Source organism: Bufo gargarizans, chromosome 6 (assembly GCF_014858855.1).
Source record: "Bufo gargarizans isolate SCDJY-AF-19 chromosome 6, ASM1485885v1, whole genome shotgun sequence".
Lineage (NCBI taxonomy): Eukaryota > Metazoa > Chordata > Amphibia > Anura > Bufonidae > Bufo > Bufo gargarizans.
In genome coordinates, this window is record NC_058085.1 from 155,273,888 (window position 1) to 155,299,656 (window position 25,769).

At 42.8% G+C, this 25,769-nt stretch overlaps 1 protein-coding gene across 2 annotated transcripts in view; it reads left to right on the forward strand.

Moving 5' to 3' along the window:
* The window catches only part of CUEDC2 (CUE domain containing 2), a 49,870-nt gene that overhangs the window by 15,165 nt on the left and 8,936 nt on the right, over positions 1-25,769 (forward strand). For both annotated transcript variants that reach the window (XM_044297471.1, XM_044297472.1), the window contains exons 2-6: positions 12,380-12,471; positions 15,772-15,915; positions 18,167-18,228; positions 19,445-19,554; positions 25,324-25,491. In XM_044297471.1, the coding sequence (XP_044153406.1) occupies positions 12,398-12,471; positions 15,772-15,915; positions 18,167-18,228; positions 19,445-19,554; positions 25,324-25,491 (558 nt within the window). In that variant the 5' untranslated portion in view covers positions 12,380-12,397. The remainder of the gene's footprint in view (positions 1-12,379; positions 12,472-15,771; positions 15,916-18,166; positions 18,229-19,444; positions 19,555-25,323; positions 25,492-25,769) is intronic.

Here is a 25,769-nt window from a genome sequence, read left to right on the forward strand (position 1 = left end):
CCCTTTTTCAGGATCATACGTGTTTGGCCCTAGTCTGGACAAAATTCTTGAGAAAGCCTCAGATAAAAAGATAGGGTTTCCTGAAACAAAAACTAGGAAGACACATTTTTTTCAGAAAAAATTCCAGCCAAAAAACCAAACGTATAAGGATAAGGGAAAGTCGGGGAGATGGTCCTATCCTAAAGGGGGTAAGGGCAGAGGATTTCTGCTTAACCCCAACACTTCCCAAGACAAACAATGACGCCAGACCAGTCGGGGGGAGATTAAGATCCTTTCTCCCAGCATGGAGCCAAATAACTCAGAACCCTTGGGTGCTCCAAATTATTCAAGAAGGATACAAGATAGAATTTATATCTGTTCCGCAACACAAATTTGTGCTGACGGGGTACGGAGGAGGTACACCACAGGAAAATCTTTTAAAAGACGTAGCAAAATTAAAGAATCTAGGCGCAGTGACTCGCGTCCCTGCGGGTCAGGAAGGCAGGGGCTTCTATTCAAGGTTATTCCTGGTCAAAAAGCCAGATGGTTCATTCAGAACTATAATCAACCTAAAACCCCTAAACGTCTTCATAAAGTACCGTCGTTTCAAGATGGAATCGATAAGATCGACAACACCCCTCATTTCTCAGGGAGCGGTAAAGTGCACCTTGGACTTAAAAGATGCTTATTACCATGTACCAATACATCCGGACTACCAAAAATTCCTAAGATTCGCGGTAAGGGAAGCAGGAAAAGTAAACCATTATCAGTTTCAGTGCCTGCCCTTTGGGATATCAACAGCCCCCCCGGTGTTTACAAAGTTGGTAATAGAGATGGTGGCCTTCCTCAGACTGAAGGGAATAAAGATTGTACCTTATCTAGACGATCTTCTCCTAACCGCAGACTCTGCACCAGTTCTAGCGGCACAAACACAGACAACAATATCCCTCTTACAGGATCTCGGCTGGATCATAAATTGGGAAAAATCGGACCTAGTACCAGAGACCAGAAAGATCTTCCTGGGAACGCTGCTAGATTCGAACCTACAGAGGTCTTTCCTTCCACCTCAAAAACAGCAGAACCTTGTCAAGAAATTGAAAGCGTTTCAAGGAAAATTAGTGTGCACCATCAGAAACGCCATGAGCATTCTGGGCCTGATGACATCTTGCATATTCACGGTACCGTGGAGTCAACATCACACGAGAGTCCTACAGAAGATGATTCTATCGGTCTGGGACGGAGACCACCGATCCATAGACCGGAAAATCCTTATAAAGGAGAATGTTCTGAGATCCCTGGATTGGTGGCAGACATCAAGCAACCTATCAAAAGGCGTCTCCTGGAATCTAAATCCGTACGTCGTAGTAACTACAGATGCCAGCCAACAAGGTTGGGGTGCAAAGGTTGGAATCTACTACTTCCAAGGAACCTGGAGCCAGACCATAAAAAACAGGTCTTCAAACTTCAGAGAACTTCAGGCCGTTTGGGAGACTCTCAAACAGAGTCAGGATCTTCTGAGCGGACAGAACATACAAATCCTATCAGACAACATGACAGCGGTCTTTCCTCAAACATCAGGGAGGAACAAGATACCCTCTCCTCCAGAATCTAACAAACTAAATTTTTTCCTGGGCAGAGGAGAATGTGCTGTCAATCTCAGCAGTACACCTACAGGGTTCAAGAAACCAGTCGGCAGATTTCCTCAGCAGACACTTTATAGATCCAAACGAGTGGACTCTGAACAGACAGGTGTTTCTAGAGTTGACAGCTTCATGGGGATACCCGGACATCGACCTCTTTGCTTCAAGGGAGAATGCTCAAACAACCTCCTTCTTCTCCCGGAATCCTGCCGATCACCCCACAGCAGTAGACCCTTTATCCCAGTCCTGGAACATGAAGCTAGCGTATGCGTTTCCTCCTTTCCCTCTGATTTCAGTAGCCCTAAAGAAGATCAGCAGGGAATCGTCCAAAGTGATCTTCATAGCTCCCTTTTGGCCGAAACAAGCCTGGTTCCCGGTCCTGTCCTCTGAGTCAAGAAGAACCGATTCCCCTCCCTCTCAGGCCAGACCTGTTGCATCAGGGTCCAATCTGGAATCCGGAAATAAACAAGCTGAAATTAACAGCGTGGCTTCTGAAAGGGACTTGTTAAAATTACAGGGGTTCTCAGACGAAGTAATAGCCACTATTCAGAGAGGCCATAAACAGGTGACATTGGCGATTTATAATAAAATCTGGAAAAAATTCTGCTCCTGGATGGCGCTGAGAGGGAAGAATCCTCTACTCCCGAGTCTGGGAGATATTCTTGATTTCCTCCAGGAAGGGTTCAACATGGGTCTTAGGCCCAGTACCCTTAAGGTTCAAACTGCAACCTTAAGTTGGTTTCTAAATTACTCCCTGTCAGAAAATCGATGGGTAAGCAGGTTCTTAAAGGCAACCACGTGGATTAGACCAACACTAAGGTCCCCGGTCCCACCCTGGGATCTGTCGCTAGTTCTTAATGCCTTAACAAAACCACCTTTTGAACCCCTACACGAGAGTAGCTTAAGAAACCTAACCTTAAAAATGATGTTTTTAGTAGCTATCGCATCAGCCCGTAGGCTAGGAGAGATCCAGGCCCTCGCCATCCGTGAGCCGTGCCTTACAATCTGTGAAGATAGTCATATTAAGGCTAGACCCGTCCTTTATACCTAAGGTAGTTTCTTCCTTTCATCGTAACCAGGAAATAGTACTACCAACTTTCTACACAGATCCAAAGACCGAAAGGGAGAAGTAGTTCCATCTTCTAGACGTCAGACGTTCTCTCTTTTCCTACCTAGACGTTACCAGTACCTTTAGATTGGACTCAAATCTGTTTATTCAATTTTCAGGCCGCAATAAAGGCAAGAAAGCTTCTAAAGCAACATTAGCAAGATGGATTAAAATAGTCATTAAAGAGGCCTATCAGAGCCAGGAGCTTCCCTGTCCCCAAGAGATTAGGGCTCATTCAACGAGAGCAGTCTCGGCTTCATGGGCCGAACATGCGAATGCTTCTATCGACCAGATATGTAGGGCAGCCACCTGGGCAAGCTCCTAAACCTTTTGTAAGCATTACAGATTAAATGTGTCAGGGAATATTGACCAGTCTTTTGGACGTAAAGTTCTTTAGGCTGCGGTCCCTCCCTAGTTATTGGATTCATTTGGTATTCCTACTCCATGTAGTGCTGTCATGGAGGACGTGCTGGAAAGTAAGAATTAGTCTTACCGGTAATGATGTTTCCAGGAGTCCGACATGACAGCACTACATGGAGGTTGTCTCCCCCGCCCACTATTGGGACAGGAAACACCATCACCAGTGTTTTATAGATTATCACACAATAATGGGTATCATAGTACAAAAAAAGAAGAAAAGGAAGATTACTCTAACCATTAGGGAGGGAACTACCAGTGCTGTCATGTCGGACTCCTGGAAACATCATTACCGGTAAGACTAATTCTTACTTTTCGCTTTATAAAAATAAACTTTTTCCCCCCCAAAAGTGTGGGGAAAATGGCAGTGCGTCTTATAAAGCGATGGTTGACTTTTTACGTGGCTGACACGGATGTATCGCCGGCCACTATGCTGCACAGCGCGGCCGGCGATACATCAGTTACAGTGCAGGGAGGGAGCAGGGGCTGGAGGCAAGTCGTTATTTTAATGAACAAATATTCTTTTTATTTATTCTATTTTATTTATCTGTTCTGTGCAAGTTTTGTATTTTGTACTTTTGCAGTAATGCAAATATCTTAATTTAGTAAAATGTTTTATTTTGAAAAACACTGTACATTTCAGTTCTTGAGTTAAGCATAACTACATTTCAGCATTATCAGTAATTGTGTGCTTTTGCCTTGAAAATCCAAGCAAATAGACCTCTAGCACAATTCACTTAAAATATCGCATCGCATACCGTTATCTCAATTTTTAGGGCCCTAATCTCATATCGTGCAGCCCTACATTGTATCAAAGTTTTAGATCTTCAGTGTTGTCCCATGAAAAGATATACCAAAATTATTTACAAAAATGTGAGGGGTGTACTCACTTTTGTGAGATACTGTATGTACAAGTACACAGGAGTATCCCCAATAGAGAGAAAAAAAATCGCCATAAAGAACTCAAAATATGATCAAAGCATTAGTGTCATATAACACCCCGTGCTATGCCATGCCCAAGCCGCACCCAAATAATCAACCTATAATCAGGTTACATGTTCGATTAATCACAAGTTACATTTTTGTCATAATTGTCCACTCCTTTCCAGTGCCATCTCTGCAATGTCATCACGTCCTGCTCAAGGCATGTGACTCTCCCAGAGTGTCGGTACGCTGTCGCTACTTACATGGTGCCTCTCCCGCAGTAGTGCACAAGCATTTACAAATCCCTCGATGGTGTCTCACAACAGCTTAGGAGCACAGTATATGGTAAATCTCATATCATCACAATTGGGGATGAGTGAATCCACTTTGGATGGTACAAACTTTGTTGTAATACTGTATGGAGTTCCCGCTCCGTACAGTATTAGAATGTATAGGCTCCGATGAGCCGAAGTTATTACTTTGCAAAGTCATGTGAGACTTCCGGGATTATTTATTACTGTAAAAAAAAACTTGGTGCTGAACTCTGGTTCAGTTCCTAAGTCGTTTCGCTCATCCGTAATCACACTATGGTATATCATTTGGGATCAGCTGGGAGTTAGAATAGCATGCAAAAATACAGTAGCAATGCCGGTCACATTACCGCTCATCTAGGTGATATTGCCACCACAACAGGGTCACCCACTAGCCTATGACAACAGTTACTGTAAAGTATAGGGGTTTCTTTGTAAGAGGCAAGGCTGATTTCCATCCCTGTTATATGCTGTGACCACTGCATGGGAAATGGGAGGGAGTGGCGAAAGTTACTGTGACCACTGCATGGGAAATGGGAGGGGCGGCGAAAGTTGCTGTGACCACTGCATGTTTATTTATACTACATACAAAGGATTTCTAATAATTTACATTTCTCTTGGATTCTAGTTGCCTCCATATTGTGATACCCCTTAGGGCTCATGCTGTGTCCCTTCCGTTGTTTTTTTGCGGACCGTATGCGGAACCATTATTTTAATGGGTCCGCAAAAAAAAAATGGAAGTTACTCCGTGTGCATTCCGTTTCCGTATATGTTTGTTCTGCAAAAAGAAATAAAACATGTCCTATTACTGTCCGCATTACGGACAAGGATAGGACTATTCTATTAGGGGCCAGCTGTTCCGTTAAATACGGAATGCACACGGACGTTATTTGTATTTTTTGCAGACATACGGTCGTGTGCATGAGCCCTTAGGCTGAGTTCACATCACCATTTAGCTCTTTGTTCTTCTGATCTGTCAGAAGAACAGAAAAATAAAGAAAAAACAGATCAGTGATATTGAGCATTAGGGTACTTTCACACTAGCGTTAAAGTCTTTCGGTATTGAGTTCCGTCACAGGGGCTCAATATCGGAAGAAAAACGCTTCAGTTTTATCCTAATGCATTCTGAATGGAGAGCATTCCGTACAGGATGCATCACTTCAATCCCTCTTACGGTATTTGGCCGGAGAAAATACCGCAGCATGCTGCGGTATTTTCCCCTGCCAAAATTCCGGAACACTTGACGGAATTCCGGATCCGGCATTAATTTCCATTGAAATGTATTAATGCCGGATCCGATACCAAGTGTTCCTTAAAAACGGATCCGGTTTCCTGATATGCGCATGCGTAGACTTTCAAAAATGCGGAAAAAAATAAATACCGGATCCGTTTTTCCGAATAACACTGGAGAGACGGATCCGTTTTTTTAATGCATTTGTCAGATGGATTCGGAAACAAATGCTATCCGCTTGCACACGGATTTCCTGCCGGAATCCTCTAATGCAAGTGTGAAAGTACCCTTAGTTATCACTGAAAATAACTGATCCGCTTTTTTTTGAGCATCAGTTAATGTTCAGTTTGTGTCACTTCCGTCAGACATCAGTTATTTTTTACGGGAGAAAAGTCATGCATGAAAAAATAACTGCTCTCTGATGCAAACTGTTCATAACTGATGCACAAAATAATGGATTATTATTTTTCTCTTCTTCTGACAGACCAGAAGAAGCGTGATGTGACCTCTGCCTTGGTTCTAGCTTCTCATGTTGTATTGAAGCAGCAGCTGTTTGGGGCTAGCGCTGTTTAAAACGCCCGTGAATTGAACGGCTTTCCTCCTCAGTTTACAGGACTGGATCGGTATTAATTACTGCATTGAATACCAGTCAGTCTAATAGCTGCTCCAGACAGAATTGTGAAGTTGCACAAGTCCATGACTGATCAGACTGGGAATTCAATGGTTCTGTCAAGTGTAACTTTGATCCCTTGGCTGCTTCAGAGATCTGATTGATGTTACATCCGACTTTCTTCTGTTTCGTTTTATAATCTGTCCTTCAGTGTCAAATGCATAGACGATATCCAGCATTTGATCAGGTTACTTGTTTTTACTTCTAAACATGATGATAATGTTTTCTAACTCGTAGAAGTGTCCATATTGTTGTACATGAAAAGACAGTTCCGCTGGAGATCTTCCAAAATGTTACCTTGGCAATCTGCAGAAAACCCTGTTTTCTCGCTTCTCTTTGTAAAGATAACAAAACCTACAAAACACCTCCCTATCCTATATTAAATACAGCACGCCCATGGATGCCATACATCTGAGCTCAAACGCCAAAAAGAGAAAAAGCCAATGGGACACAGATATAAAAAATTATGACAATCTTTATTATACAAAATATAAATATCTGATCAGTTGGCAGAAAGAGACTAGCTGGAAAAGGATGCAGGGAACATAGCAAAGGGCAGGAACACAGGGGTGATCTATATCTTGAACAGTAGATTACAAATATTTAAAGTATACACTCCCTACAGATGTCTGTCCTCTTATGCACGTGCGTTATGTAAAGTAATAAACCACTTCATGTAAACATATGCCCCCACATGTATACCCTGAGCATGTGTATAATATCATAAAGTAAAATGTCCAATGAGCAAATAACGGCACATATGTAAACACAAAATGCTTCAACACTAGCCACCACAATCATGCCAGGAGGCCTGAGTCAAACATGTATTCATATACATACAGGTCCTTCTCAAATAATTAGCATATTGTGATAAAGTTCATTATTTTCTGTAATGTACTGATAAACATTAGACTTTCATATATTTTAGATTCATTACACACAACTGAAGTAGTTCAAGCCTTTTATTGTTTTAATATTGATGATTTTGGCATACAGCTCATGAAAACCCCAAATTCCTATCTAAAAAAATTAGCATATCATGAAAAGGTTCTCTAAACGAGCCATTAACCTAATCATCTGAATCAACTAATTAACTCTAAACACCTGCAAAAGATTCCTGAGGCTTTTAAAAACTCCCAGCCTGGTTCATTACTCAAAACCGCAATCATGGGTAAGACTGCCGACCTGACTGCTGTCCAGAAGGCCATCATTGACACCCTCAAGCAAGAGGGTAAGACACAGAAAGAAATTTCTGAACGAATAGGCTGTTCCCAGAGTGCTGTATCCAAGGAACCTCAGTGGGAAGTCTGTGGGAAGGAAAAAGTGTGGCAGAAAACGCTTCACAACGAGAAGAGGTGACCGGACCCTGAGGAAGATTGTGGAGAAGGACCGATTCCAGACCTTGGGGGACCTACGGAAGCAGTGGACTGAGTCTGGAGTAGAAACATCCAGAGCCACCGTGTACAGGCGTGTGCAGGAAATGGGCTACAGGTGCCGCATTCCCCAGGTCAAGCCACTTTTGAACCAGAAACAGCGGCAGAAGCGCCTGACCTGGGCTACAGAGAAGCAGCACTGGACTGTTGCTCAGTGATCCAAAGTACTTTTTTCGGATGAAAGCAAATTTTGCATGTCATTCGGAAATCAAGGTGCCAGAGTCTGGAGGAAGACTGGGGAGAGGGAAATGCCAAAATGCCTGAAGTCCAGTGTCAAGTACCCACAGTCAGTGATGGTCTGGGGTGCCATGTCAGCTGCTGGTGTTGGTCCACTGTGTTTTATCAAGGGCAGGGTCAATGCAGCTAGCTATCAGGAGATTTTGGAGCACTTCATGCTTCCATCTGCTGAAAAGCTTTATGGAGATGAAGATTTTATTTTTCAGCACGACCTGGCACCTGCTCACAGTGCCAAAACCACTGGTAAATGGTTTACTGACCATGGTATTACTGTGCTCAATTGGCCTGCCAACTCTCCTGACCTGAACCCCATAGAGCATCTGTGGGATATTGGGAAGAGAAAGTTGAGAGACGCAAGACCCAACACTCTGGATGAGCTTAAGGCCGCTATCGAAGCATCCTGGGCCTCCATAACACCTCAGCAGTGCCACAGGCTGATTGCCTCCATGCCACGCCGCATTAAAGCAGTCATTTCTGCAAAAGGATTCCCGACCAAGTATTGAGTGCATAACTGAACATCATTATTTGAAGGTTGACTTTTTTTGTATTAAAAAACACTTTTATTTTATTGGTTGGCTGAAATATGCAAATTTTTTGAGATAGGAAATTTGGGTTTTCATGAGCTGTATGCCAAAATCATCAATATTAAAACAATAAAAGGCTTGAACTACTTCAGTTGGTGTGTTATGAATCTAAAATATATGAAAGTCTAATGTTTATCAGTACATTACAGAAAATAATGAACTTTATCACAATATGCTAATTATTTGAGAAGGACCTGTATAAGGAACATACCCTGTGACATGATGCACCACAAGTGAAAGAATCCTGCCACGAACGCGGACACCCCGACGCGCGTTTCACCTCTATCGGCTTTGTAAAGATGCCAGATCGCCTCCGCAAGCCATTTAGTAGAATTTTTTTCAGAATTTATCTTAAAGGGGATACCCTAGCAACTTCTGTATGTTTTTATTGGCTGCTATCACACAGAGGTTTATGCTGCTGTTTTTTCTGCACATTTGAATTTTTTTTGTGCGTTTTTTTTTTGGTCACTGTTTACCTGATTGCCATCGCAGCTGCAGTGGTGAGCAGGTTCAAATTACAACTACATCATTCCTTTCACTTCAATGGGATGGCTTCTTCCTATTCGAGGATAAGTCATCAATATAAAAAAGCGGAAAAGCCCTTTAAAAGAAATGTAAATATTCAAATCACCCCCCTTTCCCCCATTTTAAAAATAAACTATAAAAAAATAAAAACAAGGGAAAAGAAAAAGAGCTCAGAGTACCAAAGAAGTAATAATGAATAAATATTTTTATTGTATCAAAAACATGATTAAAAACACACATACAAATGATACCATGGACAGGGTAGAGGGAGCGGGGGAAAGGAAAAAGCGCCACCCTGGATGAACACACAGGTCACACTATATATAGTACAAAATTAGTAAGGTCATGAGAAAGATATTCAAGGTACAATGACCAACTCATGGACCAGATGTAACAAAAGATATATGAAAATAGATGTAAGGCAAGTGAAAGGTCAGTGAGACAACCGGCTACAGCTGTAGTGCATAGTATGCTGACCAAAAAAGTAGTACAGGAATTGTATAGGATCAGCAAAGCAGTAAGATGAGCCCAGTGAGAAATCTCAGCATCGGCAGCACATAGCCGCAGGAGGGAGACTATGACCTAAAACTTACCTAAGGTGGACCAAGTGTGGACAAAGAAACCAGGATGGCGCTACCCCAACGCGCCTTTCGGCGTGCCTTCCCGACTCAAGTATTGAGTGCATAACTGAACATAATTATTTGAAGGTTGACTTTTTTTGTATTAAAAACACTTTTCTTTTATTGGTCGGATGAAATATGCTAATTTTTTTAGATAGGAATTTTGGGTTTTCATGAGCTGTATGCCAAAATCATCAATATTAAAACAATAAAAGGCTTGAACTACTTCAGTTGTGTGTAATGAATCTAAAATATATGAAAGTCTGTTTATCAGTACATTACAGAAAATAATGAACTTTATCACAATATGCTAATTTTTTTAGAAGGACCTGTATAGTGTGACCTGTGTGTTCATCCAGGGTGGCGCTTTCCTTTCCCCCGCTCCCTCTACCCTGTCCATGGTATCATTTGTATGTGTGTTTTTAATCATGTTTTTGATGCAATAAAAATATTTATTCATTATTACTTCTTTGGTACTCTGAGCTCTTTTTCTTTTCCCTTGTTATTATACTCGGAGCTTGTACCGAGTCACTTCCTTTACGGGTACCTCATTGCAGTTATATTGTGTAGGCACTGTCCTCTATTTGCCTGTGAGATGCCCGGCGTTTTCTCCTTTTTCTTCTGACTATAAAATAAGAAAGATCATTAGCATTGCAACACCCCAAAATATAAAAATATTTATCGTGTACAGAGAACAGCAGAACGGGAATCATAGTGACCTATTAGCCATTTTTGTCACTTCTCTTCCCCGGACATATCCCCATTTTCACCCAGGCACCCCCCCTAACTTGAGCATCGGAGCAGTTCATGCTCTGATGCTCTCCTTTCCCCTGCGCTAACAAAAGAGCACGAGATGCTCCGATGCTAACCTCAGGCGTGCTTTCTGGGTGAAAATAAGGGTATGTCCGGGTTCAGCTCTGAATCCGGACAACCCCTTTAATATGGTTATGTGAATGAAAACTGTAAAAAGTTTTGGCTTCAGGAAGGCAGGGAGTAAAAAAATGTAAAAATTGTCCTGGTGGGGTTAAAAAATGCAGCGTGCTGTAGGTCTTTTTTTCAGGCACCATAAATTAGGCGCACTTCTGGCATGCTTGGAGTAAAAATTATTCCAGTCCCTGACTGGAGTCATTTTTTTACTCCGCTTTTGTCTGTTTTCAGCAAAACGGACAGCAGTAGGAAATGTTCTATTTTTTTGCTGGAATGGACTTACGGATCCATCTTTTAAGGCTACATTAAGAGAAATGTTTTTTTACAGTTCAAATTAATTTATGAAGTTATTACGCGAAGTCTCGCTAGACTTAGTGAAGCAATAACTTCGGCTCATCTGAGCCAATACATTCTAATACTGTACTGAGCTCCTGCTCCGTACAGTATTGGAACGAAGTTTTATGCAAATCGACTTTGGATGTTTCATCCAAAGTCTATTCGCTCATCCCTAATGATTAACAGTACCCTACTGAGCAAGCTCTGCGCTGCCTGGTGTAATTAGATTGTGGGTATCACATGCCATACATTGGGAACGTGATCCTAGCCTGGTTTCAAGCTACAATGTACGCGAGTTATGCCTGTGCGGTCAGGCTGCCTCGGGGGCTGACTGCTTACAGCGCCCAAGGTTGCCTGACTGTGCAGATGCACTTGAATAGGACTGAATTGTACATAGGCCATGTGACCGATGGCTTGGCTTCTTAAACAGCTCAGTGGTGACGTAGCCTGGAGTAAGACCTCCATTGATGTTTTAATCCCCGAAACCCCCTATAACATGGTCTGAAACGGTGTTGAGTATACATGTACGTTTGGCTCAGTTAAAACTGGTGCCATGGCTTATTTTCTTATATAGCTAGGACAGTTATGACCGATCTGTCACGTAATGGATCCTGTGACATCACATTGGTTAATGCTGGATGGATATATATAATATATATATATATATATATATATATATATATATCACAGAAAAGTATTCTGGTTATACAAAAAGGCGGCAAACACGTTGCAGAACAGACCGGTGTGAATAGAGCCTTAGGCCTCAAACACACGACCGTAGTATTTGTGGGCCACAAATTAGATACTGTCCATGTTGCATCCACGTTGACTTCAGTGGGTCCGTTGTCCACATTTTGCAGCCAAATATAGGACATGTTCTATCTTTTTGCGGAATGGGCATACGGATGCGGAAAGCACACATCTGTGTGCTTTCCGAATCCGTATGTCTATTCCACAAAAAGAATACGTCCACAAAATGTGGACCAAGGACCCATTGAAGTCAGTGGGTCCCCCCAAAAACTGCGAACAGCACACAAACCACATCTATATTTTGGAGACTGCAAAACTGATCCGGTCGTGTGCATGAGGCCTTATGCTGTGTGTTTTTCATCAGAGGTGCTAGGTAATACACTTTCTATGAGCTGCCAGAAGGAGTTTTGTGGAGAGACGATTGCTCAGAACAGTGTTTATTGCATTCGGCTGTAGATTGTTAGTAATACAGACAGTGATCTGATTCAGGAACGGTAGTCAGCGCCTCAACAGCTATTTCTATTTTCCACTCATCTATTTCCGTTGCTTTCCCCACAGCAAATTGCTGCTTTTTTTTTGTCTCCTCTCCAAGCAGAAGGCTCCAACGTAAAAAGCTATATTTATTTCTTTATCAGCTGTGCTCTGAAACCGAGGTGTGTCCTAAAACCCAGTCTTATTGATTTCTAGGTCTAAACAATAAAAGGGATGTCTATGGAAAAGATTATCCGAGATGCACTGACAGGTTTTATCCAGTCTTATATACCTGATGCTGATTTAAGGTAAGTTGTTAGATGATATAATTATTGATTCACAGCCTAGTAGAACATAAAATATATATATATATATATATATATATATATATATAATTTTTTTTTTTACTATGAACCAGTATTTAAAACTGGCTTATACACCCTTTTTGGTATTCAACAGGGAACCAGGTGTGTAGAGAGGGACTTAATCTATGTGCCCTGTACACACATAAATACCTGAAATGAAACACCTGTGGTGTGTAGGTTTTACGATTGGCTTACTATTTCACCCAGTAAGTCCATATCACACCCAGGCATTATGTTATAACCACCAAGGCAGATGTGTTGTACAGGACCATACACTCCACAATACTCACACCCCAGTATATAAATACTAAGCGCCTGTGCGGTGCACCTGGGAGGGAGGGAGGCTTGTATACTGCCTGCATACTAGATTCCTCTCTGTTATCCTTATGACCAGCAGTAATGCATAATATACTGGATAAGATATCGCCGCAGCATCAGTTCCCCTTATACCTTTTATAGCGCGCTTGCGCTCTCTACCCGACCTGTAATGCCTCACTCTGTCACCCGGCCTTGTTGGGGGGGGGGGGGGGGGTCAGTCTGACACACCTACTTTCCTTATTAGCTGAGTGTACAGGCGCACATGCCCCTGGGGGAGAGGTTTATACGATATCAACTCGGCGTTCCGATGGCCATCATAGCGCTCTCACTGCAGCAGCCTGTGCCACTTCCTCACTCATATCTCTCCTGAGGAAGCGTGGTGATAGACTCCCACGCAGAAACGAGTCGAGCGATTGCTATCTATTATTAGTAGTCATACAGTAGGCAGGGCAGAAGGCAGCTTGAATATTTAGCTGCAATATACTGGGTGATTTGTGCCATACAAGGCTCCCTCCCTCCCAGGTGCACCTCACAGGTGCTTAGCATTTATATACTGGGGTTTGAGTATTGGGGAGAGTATGGTCCAGTACAACACTTCTGCCTTGGTGGTTATAACATAATGCCTGAGTGTGATATGGACTTGCTGGGTGAAATAATAGTAAGCCAAGCATAAAACCTACACACCACAGGTGTTTCAGGTATCCATGTGTGTAGATGGCACATAGATTAAGTCCCTCTCTACACACCTGTTTGCCTGATAGATACCAAAAAGGGTGTATAAGCCAGTTTTAAATACTGGTTCTTGATAAAATATTTATTTTTAACGTTCTACTTGGCTGTGAATCAATAAGTTGTAGATGATGTTAATGGCTTTGATATCTACAGTGCAGAAATCTAACCTGGTCCCCATACTTGGAAATAAAAGATAAAAGCAAACAAGAAATTAAGTTGCCCCAACTGGTTCTCTTTCAGTATGTTTCTGAAACAAAGTCCTATAGAAATCTTGCAGAGAGTATGGGTTAATTTCCTTCTGAGGTCTTCTCAGGTGGAATCTGCTGAGAGGGGTGGGACTTATTATCTTTGTGTCCTATTGAAGAGGAGGGAGGTTCCTTCTGCAGCCAGTTGTCTTACAGCCACGCAGAGGAAGGTGAATAGAATGAGGAGGAACATGGCTGATTTCCTAGCACACATATAGAAGACTTATTACAATTGGAGACAAAATATGGACAGGAAAGGAACAGATGAAAAGAAAAGCTAGGATTTTTTGTGTACTTTCCATCTTAAAGTGGTTGTGCCAAATTCTAAGGTTATCATCTAACCACAAGATAGGGGACAACCGTGTGATCACGGGGATCAGGCTGCTGGGACCAGAACAGGAGTCCTGTTTCTCCTAATTAATGGCGTAGCAGTTTGTGCATGACTGCTACCGCTCCATACAGCACTTTATCTTAAGCACTTCCATGAAGATGAATTGATCTGCTGTGGCTGTGCGTGACCTGGTACTCCATTTGGAGAACAGGACGATCATTGACATGGTTGTTGGGCATCCCATTAGTTGGACTCCCACCAATTAGATGGTTAAGCCATATCTCGAGGGTAGGGGATAATGTTAGAACTTATGCACAACCCCTTTAATTAATTATCTCTTTAAGCACAGCTGCATTAATACCAATCCCCTGTTGAAGCACACTTTCTAGATATACATTGAAGTGTTAATAAGGGTAAGTTACATACCTTAAAGGGGTTGTGCAAGAATGCGCATAGGGAATTGGCAAACCCCCTCACTTGGCCAGACCTGTAAAGGGAAGCTTATTTACCTTCTTCCCAGCACTGGCTCTCCACCGCTTCTGTTCCAGACCTGCTATGCTCTTTTGGGCTCCCTCACTGAAAACATTCGGTTTGGGGTCACCTGCGGCCAATCATTGTTGCGGCAGTAATGGGATCCTCTTGCGTCATGTGACCATTTGTCATGATTTGGGGAGCCAGTCACCACCGCGGTCAGATTTTAACAAAAAATCATTACCTACACCGATTTCCCACTGCTGCTCTATTCTCCAGCAGAGAATGGAGCAGTGGTGGGGGATCTGTGGAGGTGAGTAACGATTCTTTGCTATTTTAACTACTTTCACTTTATTTATTTTTAAATCTCCACAGATTGGAAAAAAATGACAGTTCCACTTCTGTCTTTCCTTACTTGGATGTACGTATTCAGAACAGAGCTGGAATAATCTCAGGAGCCAAGTAGTCAAAGGGGGAGGTTTATTTAGACTCTGACACTGGCGTAGAAAAGTCTCAAAATCTGTTGCAAGTGCCGTTTTGTGATAAAATGTGTGACTTTTTTGCCTTTTCCGACAACCTCCCCACTTTTCCAAAATGTGGGCTGCAGGTGGCGGGCGTGGGTGAGAGCCGTGCTGCCTGTCTCATTTAACAACATGATGCACACTACACCAGAAATCTACTCCAGCTCCCTCCTGGAGTAGATTTCATTACTGGCACATGGACAGCAGAAGATGCAACAAATGTATTAAGAGTCATTTGTTGCATCTTCTAAGTGCAGGGCAAAATAAGACCAGCGTCTTATTAATCGCTAGTCTTTATAAATCTCCCCCAAAGCGCTTAGAAATGTACTATTTGACCCTAACATTTTGCTTGTTTTCCACTACAGCGACTCCTATGGTTCTTGTATTCGTCCCTTTTACATCTCATTTGATTGCACTTACTAGTGCTACCCCTTTGTTTATTCCAAAACCCCTATATAGGTTAAAACACTCCAATATAGGGGACTGCAGCTGATGGCATTACTTACTAGGCCATTTTCATAGTACATTGAAATTGGGGACATAAATACCGTAATAAGTGTAATTGTTACTTGAAATAACGTCCACTAAACTGTGCATACACTTCTTTGGTTTCTCCCTTTCTCAGTGCTATGGATGAAGTGTTCTTTTCATACTTCACTGGGGTTTTAGAAGAACTGGGATCTCAAGATTCCTCAGAGGAAGACTTTGATATGGAAACTTTTATGGAAATGTTGAAGGGTTACATCCCAGGATTTGCAGAAATTGGCAGGTAAAATATTTAACAAATATTTTTCTCTTATTATCTGGCGTCCATTTTGTATTGGTTGCTTCATGTAATTCAGACTACTTCTGTTTACTTTGATCTTTGGAGGAACAAGGGTAGGCATTTATTTTGCCTGTATGCCAGAAAAGTCGCACAATTTTGTCACAAAGGCCAAACTGCGCCCAAACTTTTTAGCTTTTTCTGACACCCTTAAAAAAGTGGAAGGGAGGAGGTGGGCCGGGTACCCATTACGCTTGAAATCTGCCACAACTCTTGGCTGGAGTAGATTGTATTTCTGGGGCACAGGTGTGTCTCTCTTAAAAATGTTGGCACTAATTAAGACAGATGTACATAACGACAATCTTAAAAAATCTCACCAAGGTGTTCTTCATTACAGTGGGAATGTTAAAAAAGAAAGTAATTGTTTTCAATGTGGTAGCCATATCTTTGTAGACAAGAACTCCACTTACCATTGGCCTTTAATGAAATGTGCTTTTACACTCTTGCAGTGTTAACAGGAGGGGCAGTTCTGCTAGGCCACACTAATTTGTTTGCTTTTTCTTCTAAGAAGCGATCCCTGACTTTATATAGTGTGAAATAAAAACTGAAAAGTTGAGTGCATATGTATTCATCGCCTATGAAACCCCTATATACGGTCCGGACAAACCGTTCACATCAGAAGTCACGTCATTTTTTGAATCATGCCTAGTGCGCAATCAAAGTGTGACATGATGTGAATAAGTAACATGAAGACCAAGGAGTTCTCCACACAGGCCAGAGACAACATTGTGGAGAAGTTTATATAGACCAGGATTAAGTTATAAAAAAAATTCAAAAACATTGAACATCGCATAGAGCACCATTAAATCCATTATAACAAAATGTAAAGAATATGGCACACCTAGAAACAGGAGAAGGCCACCTACCAAAACTCACACACAGGCAAGGAAGGCATTAATCAGAGATTCAGCTAAAGACTCGTACACACTACTGTCTTTTTGGTATGCGTTCGATCCATTCATCTCTATGGATCCGCAAACAATTCGGACAGCACAGAGATGTCATTGCCTATTTTGCAGACAAGAATAAGCATTTCTATTATTATTGGGCCTGCACACATCTGGTATCTGTATTTTGCGGATCTGCGGGTTTGCTTCAATTTTGCCTGGAAAAATGGGCAGAAATCCTAGTGTCTAGATATGCAAAGCTCGTACCCCATGAGACTTGCATCTGTAATTTTAGAAAAAGGTGACTCCACAAAGTACTGACATGTAATGACTTTCAGGGGATGAACGCTTACACACATAAAAATGTCATAGTAAAAATATTTTGCACCTTCAAAGTGGTAGGCATTTTGTGTAAATCAAATGGTACGAACCATAAACCCTCCAAAAATAAACTTAATTTAAGGGTTTAATGCAACAAAACAGGAAAAACACTAAGGGGAAGGATGAATAGTTTTGCATGGCACTGTACATGGTGGGTTAAAAAAAAAAAGGCGTAAAGGGGTGTTCCATAGTACTGATAGAGGACAATTCCCTGTGGATAGGGGATAACTTCAACCAACCGGAATACCCCTTTAAATCCATCAATTTAAGCCCCAGGTGATCCAGAAGAAGCCAAAACCACCCATGAATGGTTTTCCTGTTGTGTGTTTTTCCTAGATACAGTATTATCCACACTTTTGCTGCCAGATCTGGGTGAGTGTGATGTCCAACATTGACTTTGTTCTTCCCTTAACCCCCCCACTGATTAGCCCAAGGGTCATTCGAGCAATACTGATCGGGCTGTGTCACTGCAGAGGTGGGTCACTTCTAAGGGCTCTTTTTCAGGCTAGTCATGATCTAGCCTGAATTAGAGTAGGTTGAAGTAAAAGCTGCATGTACCGTTCCGGCGGCTCTCGCTTCACATTGTGTGGAGGAGAAGAGCTGGAGGGGGACAAGCAGACTGTGGGGAGAGAGGAGGATGTCCCTGTATGGTTTTAGATTGTCCAAGGGAAAGGAAGACATTAACCTTTCATGTCATCTCCTCCCAAATTTATAGCATAATAGTCACATATTGAGGGGGGGGGGGGGGGGGCTGGCTTTTTTCAGAAAAGGAATGAAAAAATCTGCTCATGTAATCAACATATTTATATAAAGATCACATTATTTAAATAACACAGTTGTGGCCTGGACGCCAAATTTTGATCTATGGTAACTGCTTTCACATTGTTTAGATATTTGATCTTTTTAAAATCACCTGTCTTTCTTTGTAGTGAAAAAGTGTACGAAATGATGTTTGAACTATCAGGACGGCTAAGTGAAGCTCATAAAAAGGGTAAGTTACATATGTGCCCATTTTTCAGAGCTTTAATTTGCTGAATTGTTCTTTAATATCCTATATAAGATATTTTGGTTGAAGGTAATATCTTGTTTCTATTGTGTACAGCTGCAGACTAACATGATGTGACATGACACAATCCTGATTTAAACACAATGTCATGTTGACATGTAAGCTGAGCCTTAAGGTGGATTATTGGATTTACACAGTGCAATAATTGGGCAGATTATATGAGACTAACAGTCTCGTGAATGCTTGGTCCAAACAATCTGCTTGTGTAAAGGTGCAGCCGATCACCCGATAAACGAGCGAAACGCTCGTTCATCATATGATCCTGTCGATCAATTATCGTTTCTGGGCAGCAGGTCGTGCTGTTTAAACAGGGATCTGCTGCCCAGAAACAATGCAGCCGTATGAGGACGAATGCTCGCAATATCGATCCCTAGTCCTCATACTCGATCCTTGCATGTAAATGCAGCGGTCTCCTTCAATGAGCGAACAGCCGACTATCGGGAAGGAACGCTCCTTGGTAGGTGTAAATGCAGCTTTATTCTGAAAAGTTTTGGGTGAGGGATGTAAATCTAATTTGAATAGAAAGTGAAACTGTTTCCCTTTCATTTTCCAAAGGACCTTTGGGAAAGAGATCTGAAATTGAATTAGTTGGTAAAAGGCAGCTCCAACACTCTTTCTTTGCACTAATTTTCATGACCGCCCAATTGTGATCTCTATATCACAAAAATAAGACAAAATGGGTTGCAAAATGATCAGGATGGAAAACATTTACAGGAGGTTGAACGATAAGTTTTATGCTGTCTTTTATTGACAGGAAGAACTGGGAGAGATATTGGAGAGATTTCTTATTATTCACGGACTGTATGAATGGTTCACCGGTCTGTCTACTATTGGGTGTCATATTTATCAGTGTATTTTTAATGTATTCTCAATGCCACCAAACCTAGTGTAAATACATTAATAAATCTGCCCCAATGTGCAGGAAATGAAGGTGTCTTACATTTAGACTGGTGCTGGATGTGCCCAAAGTTATGTAGAGGCCAGCTCCTCTTCATAACTTCGGCGGATCCACTGCCAGATATAGGGGTTATTAAGGCCAGCCTCTTAATAAATGACCCCCTTAGTCTTCACTTAGCTCTTCAGGGTTTATATTGAGATCTGAAATTACTTCTTCAGTTTCAAAATGTGCTTTTTCTTGAAGAAAACGATTCTCCTGAAACATCTGAGACTTCACTGCTAGCAAGATATTCTGATGGCATTGAACCCAAAGAAAGCAGATTACATGTAGCATCTGAAGGAGCAGAGGCCCAGGTGAGCTAAGCTGCATTCATACTAATGTTATCCAGTGTCGGCGACTACCGTAGCTAGCTGCTGGGGGAACTGCCGCAGGACACAGCTCATTCAGACTTTACAGACCCTTTAATACTGCAGTACTGTCAAATTGAAAAGGGTTGTCTATTTTAGAAATTGGTTTTAATATTTGATATTCAAAAAGAGGGGAGAGGCACATTCAGGCCCCTCTTTGCTGGACTCCGCCACTGAAGTAGACTGTTGAGACAATTCTTCTTGGGAAGGAACCATATTTTCTACACCGTAAGACGCACAGGACTATAAGATGCACCTAGGTTTTAGAGGAGGAAAAGAAGAAGAAAAATATTTTGAACCAAATGGTGTGCTAAAATATTTAATGAAGTAACAGAATAACACACTTATTATGGGGGATCTGCGGGTGACGCACTGTTGTGGTTGATCTGCGGGTGACGCACTGTTGTGGTTGATCTGCGGGTGACGCACTGTTGTGGTTGATCTGCGGGTGACGCACTGTTGTGGTTGATCTGCGGGTGACGCACTGTTGTGGTTGATCTGCGGGTGACGCACTGTTGTGGTTGATCTGCGGGTGACGCACTGTTGTGGTTGATCTGCGGGTGACGCACTGTTGTGGTTGATCTGCGGGTGACGCACGGTTGTGGTTGACCTGCGGGTGACGCACGGTTGTGGTTGACCTGCGGGTGACGCACGGTTGTGGTTGACCTGCGGGTGACGCACGGTTGTGGTTGACCTGCGGGTGACGCACGGTTGTGGTTGACCTGCGGGTGACGCACGGTTGTGGTTGACCTGCGGGTGACGCACGGTTGTGGTTGACCTGCGGGGTGACGCACGGTTGTGGTTGACCTGCGGGTGACGCACGGTTGTGGTTGACCTGCGGGTGACGCACGGTTGTGGTGGACCTGCGGGTGACGCACGGTTGTGGTTGACCTGCGGGTGACGCACGGTTGTGGTTGACCTGCGGGTGACGCACGGTTGTGGTTGACCTGCGGGTGACGCACGGTTGTGGTTGACCTGCGGGTGACGCACGGTTGTGGTTGACCTGCGGGTGACGCACGGTTGTGGTTGACCTGTGGGTGACGCCGTTTCAGGGGAAGTTTTTCAATACTAGCACAAATTCCTGTGCTGCCGCTGAATATTGACGCAGCTGATTACAACCCACTTGACAATGTGAGCCTCCATTACCAGTCCTAATGGTCGACCTTTCAGAGCTGCCCTGCCTGCACGGGATCCAGCAGCACACCCAGGATCAGCCCTGCAGCAGCGCCATGGAACCAGCGATGCCCTCAGCCTGAGGTATCATGCAAGCGGGGGCTGAGGGCAGATGCATCTTCTTGCATGCATAGTGACAATGGCAGCAGGCTGCGATTCCCGGGTAGAGACTGTAGGTCTTCAAATTATAAGATGCGCTAAATTTTGGACCCGATTAGATAATCCACTTTTATCAATCCACATTATTATCCGTAGGTAGTAATAGTATAACTAGTAATAACACCTCGTAATGGTTTATGAAGCAAAGGGAAATGAGAAGAAGCCGGTCAGTTTCTCCTCAAGGAGATGGCTATAGAACTGCTGTCATAACCACAATATATTAAATAGTTAAAAATGTTCCTTGATCAATCATTGTAAAAATTGATGGTGAAGCTACAGCCATGTGGGAGTTCTCAGCTAGCTGATCTAAATTAAAGGGCATCTGTCAACAGATTTATCCCTATCAAGCTGGCTGATCTGTTGCATGTGCACTTGGCAGCTGAAGACATCTGTGTTGGCCCCATGTTCATATGTGCCTGCATTATTGAAAAAAACATTTTTTTAATAGATGCAAATGAGCCCCAAGGAGCAACTGGGGCGTTGCCATTATACCTTAGTGCTTACCTCTCTCTGCAACTGCCATGCCCTCTGCACTTTGATTGACGGGGCCAGGCAGTATAAACGTGATCATACCTGCCTGGGCCTGTCAATCAAAGTGCAGAGGGTGTGGCAGTAGCAGAGAGAGCAGAGACTCTAGGAGTAGAGGCAACGCCCCCATTGCTCCTTGAGGCTCATTTGAATATATTAAAAAAATAACTTGGCAGCTGAAGGCATCTGTGATAGTCAAGTACACATGTAACAGATCAGCCAGTTTCTTAGGTACAAATCTGCTGACAGATGCCCTTTAACCTGTTAATACAGCGCCATGGAACCAGCAATGCCCTCAGGATCAGGCCTACCCAGGGGCCTGAGGTATCATTCAAGCGGGGGCTGAGGGCAGATGCGATACCCGGGTAGAGACTGTAGCGTTGAAGGCAGTCTTCAAATTATAAGATGCACAAAATTTTTGACCCGATTTTTATGGTCAAAAAAGTGTGCCTTATGGTTCGGGAAATAGAGTATATGTTTATTCGAGACAAATGGCAGAGCAGATTACAGAATAGGTAAAAAATACAGGCAGACTACAGAATGCAAAGTATAGAATGGAATGGTAGAATGGTAATGTTTTTCTGAAATATATTTTTATATCCAGGATGACAAAGGCGTATCAGTAACACAGCTTAAAATGCCACAGTCTGAGGCAGTACCTTCAAACCAATGGCTTTCATACACGACATCATCAATACATTATTCTCTATCTACATGATGGCATCAATACATTATTATTCATATGCAGAACTACATTAAAACATTAAAGACTACCTTTTCATGGTTCCAGACGTTATAAAAATAAGTAGCACATTATGTAGGGCATAACGCAGGGCTCTAATAGCGTTTACTATTTTTCCTGGGCGCCGCTCCATTCGCCCGCTGTGCCCCTGTTATTCTCCCGCCTGGTATGCTAATTAATAGCATCGGAACAGGGAGTAGGAGACGCCAGGGTTTCTCAATGGGCATCTCCTTCTCCCTAGCTGTAGCGCGGTCCTATCACAAAGGAGAGCGTCACTGCCAGGCAGTGGCGTGCCTGGGGTTGGGGGGAGGCAGAAGCAATAAGCGCTTCAATACGGATTGCAGGATAAAACTTACCAGGAAAGATTAAAGGACCTTAACATGTATAGCTTGGAAGAAAGACGAGACAGAGGGGATATGATAGAAACTTTACAGATTGAAGCGCTCATTGCTGGAGCGCTGACACCCACATACTGAGGCAGGGCACGGGAGCTTAGGCGTATGCAGTAGTGAAATCCCGGCGCAGGCTATTAATTAGCATACCAGGCGGGAGAACGGAACGGTGCCCAGGAAAAATAGTAAGTGCTATTAGATCCCTGCTTTATGCCCTACATAACGTGCTACATTATTTTACTACATTATTTTATAATGTCTGGACCCATGAAAGGTCCTCTTTAATATGCATAAGGGAAACTACACCTCTTGGTATATTTGGTAACTCTTGATTCGATTTAAAGTTTTGTATCCCGTGAGGGTACTTTTACACTTGCGGCAGGACGGATCCGACAGGCTGTTCACCATGTCGGATCCGTCCTGCGGCTATTTCACTGTGCCCGCGGACCGCCGCTCCGTCCCCATTGACTATAATGGGGACCGGGGCGGAGCTCCGGCGGTGCACGGAGAAAAGGTGCCGGACTAAAATTACTGCATGTCAGGCTTTTTAGTCCGGCGGCTTTCTCTGTGCACTGCCGTGCTGCGCCGGAGCTCCGCCCCCTCCCAGTATAGTCAATGGGGACGGAGCGGCGGTCCGCGGGCACGGCAAAATAGCCGCAGGACGGATCCGACATGGTGAACAGCCTGTCGGATCCATCCTGCCGCAAGTGTGGAAGTAGCCTAAAGAGTTCTCTTAGGAGCCATATAACAATAAGTGATCTTATTTCCTTCTTTGTTCAAATCCTCTAAAAGAATATATTGGTTGTAAAACATCTTGTTGAATGGATTAGGCAGTGGCTGAGGGACAGGCAACAGAGGGTTGTAGTCAATGGAGTATATTCAGACCATGGTCTTGTTACCAGTGGGGTACCTCAGGGATCTGTTCTGGGACCCATATTGTTTAATATCTTTATCAGCGAAATTGCAGAAGGCCTCGATGGTGAGGTGTCTTTTTGCTGATGACACAAAGATTTGTAACAAGGTTGATGTTCCTGGAGGAATACACCAAATGGAAAAGGACTTAGGAAAACTAGAGGAATGGTCAAAAATCTGGCAACTAAAATAGAATGTGGATAAGTGCAAAATAATGCACCTGGGGCGTAAAAACCCAAGAGCAGAATATAAAATCAGTGATACAGTCCTAACCTCAGTATCTGAGGAAAGGGATTTAGGGGTCATTATTTCAGAGGACTTAAAGGTAGGCAAACAATGTCATAGAGCAGCAGGAAATGCTAGCAGAATGCTTGGGTGTATAGGGAGAGGCATTACCAGTAGAAAGAGGGAGGTGCTCATGCCGCTCTACAGAGCACTAGTGAGACCTCATTTGGAGTATTGTGCGCAGTACTAGAGGCCATATCTCCAGAAGGATATTGATACTTTGGAGAGAGTTCAGAGAAGAGCTACTAAACTAGTACATGGATTGCAGGATAAAACTTACCAGGAAAGATTAAAGGACCTTAACATGTATAGCTTGGAAGAAAGACGAGACAGAGGGGATATGATAGAAACTTTTAAATACATAAAGGGAATCAACAAGGTAAAAGAGGAGAGAATATTTAAAAGAAGAAAAACTGCTACAAGAGGACATACTTTTAAACCTTTGCCCCGCTAATTTAAAACTAATATCAGGAAGTATTACTTTACTGAGAGAGTAGTGGATGCATGGAATAGCCTTTCTGCAGAAGTGGTAGCTGCAAATACAGTGGAGGAGTTTAAGCATGCATGGGATAGACATAAGGCCATCCTTCATATAAAATAGGGCCAGGGGCTATCCATAGTACTTAGTATATTGGGCAGACTAGATGGGCCAAATGGTTCTTATCTGCCGACACATTCTGTTTCTATCTAAACTTATTACAGATTATTTATTTATTTTCACTAACAATTGCGCATTGTACGAGAAGGGTCAATTGAGTACGGTACTCTGTCACTGGCACGCCTTTACAAGTATCCAGTGCTCTCTTGGTCATGCTGAGCTACTCAAAAACATTTGGCTACTTCTAGTAGAAGACATGTCCTGAAATTGATTACCAAAGAATTCTTTTCTCTACTAGAAACACAACACATTAGAATGTATACTCTTATGGAGAAGTTACTTCTCACTAAGTTCTTTTGAGGTAGAGATAAAAGATGACTAGGACAACATGGCCAACTCTGCACTAAGACCCCGTTCTCCTACACCCATCTATTAGCCAGAGGTGATAAGACTCCTAGCCAAGAATGACTGGAGATTTCTATCAAGAAATTTACTGTATAACTATCAATCTGCTCAGCTCCTCCTGTGCTATAACATACACACAGTTTGATCTGTGTATAACAGTCTTGCAATACAGTCCCATTGGTGTTACTCTTTACGGTGGAATGGACTACTGTGAGTTATTCAGTCACAAATTTTCTTTAAGCAAGAACATGAACTCATTCTTAGGGTCCATTCACACATCCGTAGAATGGGTCCGGATCTGTTCCACAACGTTGCGGAACAAATCCGGACCCATTCATTCTCTATGGGGCCGGAAGAGCGCATTTCTGGAGCGCGGCCCCGATCTTCCAGTCCGCGGCTCTCGAAAAAAATAAAACATTTTCGGACAAGAATAGGCAGTTCTATGGGGGTGCTGGCCGGGTGTATTGCGGATCCTTAGATGGATGTGTGAATGGACCCTTAGTTTTACATTTACTTTTCAGGAAAACAGCAATGCAAAAATGAATGTAGATCTGCTACTAGAGATGTTCCCAGCATGTACAGTGCGTCAAGCTGAGAAAGTGTTGTCTATGGCTAAAGGAAACCTAGAAGAGGCCGTGCAGATAATAGTGGAGAAAGAGGTGACTTTAGATGACACATCAGAACCACAGGTGAGTGACGAGTACTTTTCAGGACATGGTGCAATATTATAATCTACTCCCAATTTACATCCCTTTGTTAGGATGTTAAAAAAATCTGTCTAAATAACAGATGATCTACTCCGACTGGCCATGCTATATGGGACATCTGCCCTTTCATGATTACAGCTTTTCTGTATGGGAATTAGACATGACCTCGGAGTTTAGCCTAAATCAAGTGAACACGTTTTCCGTGGATCAATTTGAGTGTGAATCCACATTAGAAAGGGAAAATTCAGCAATGAGAGCGA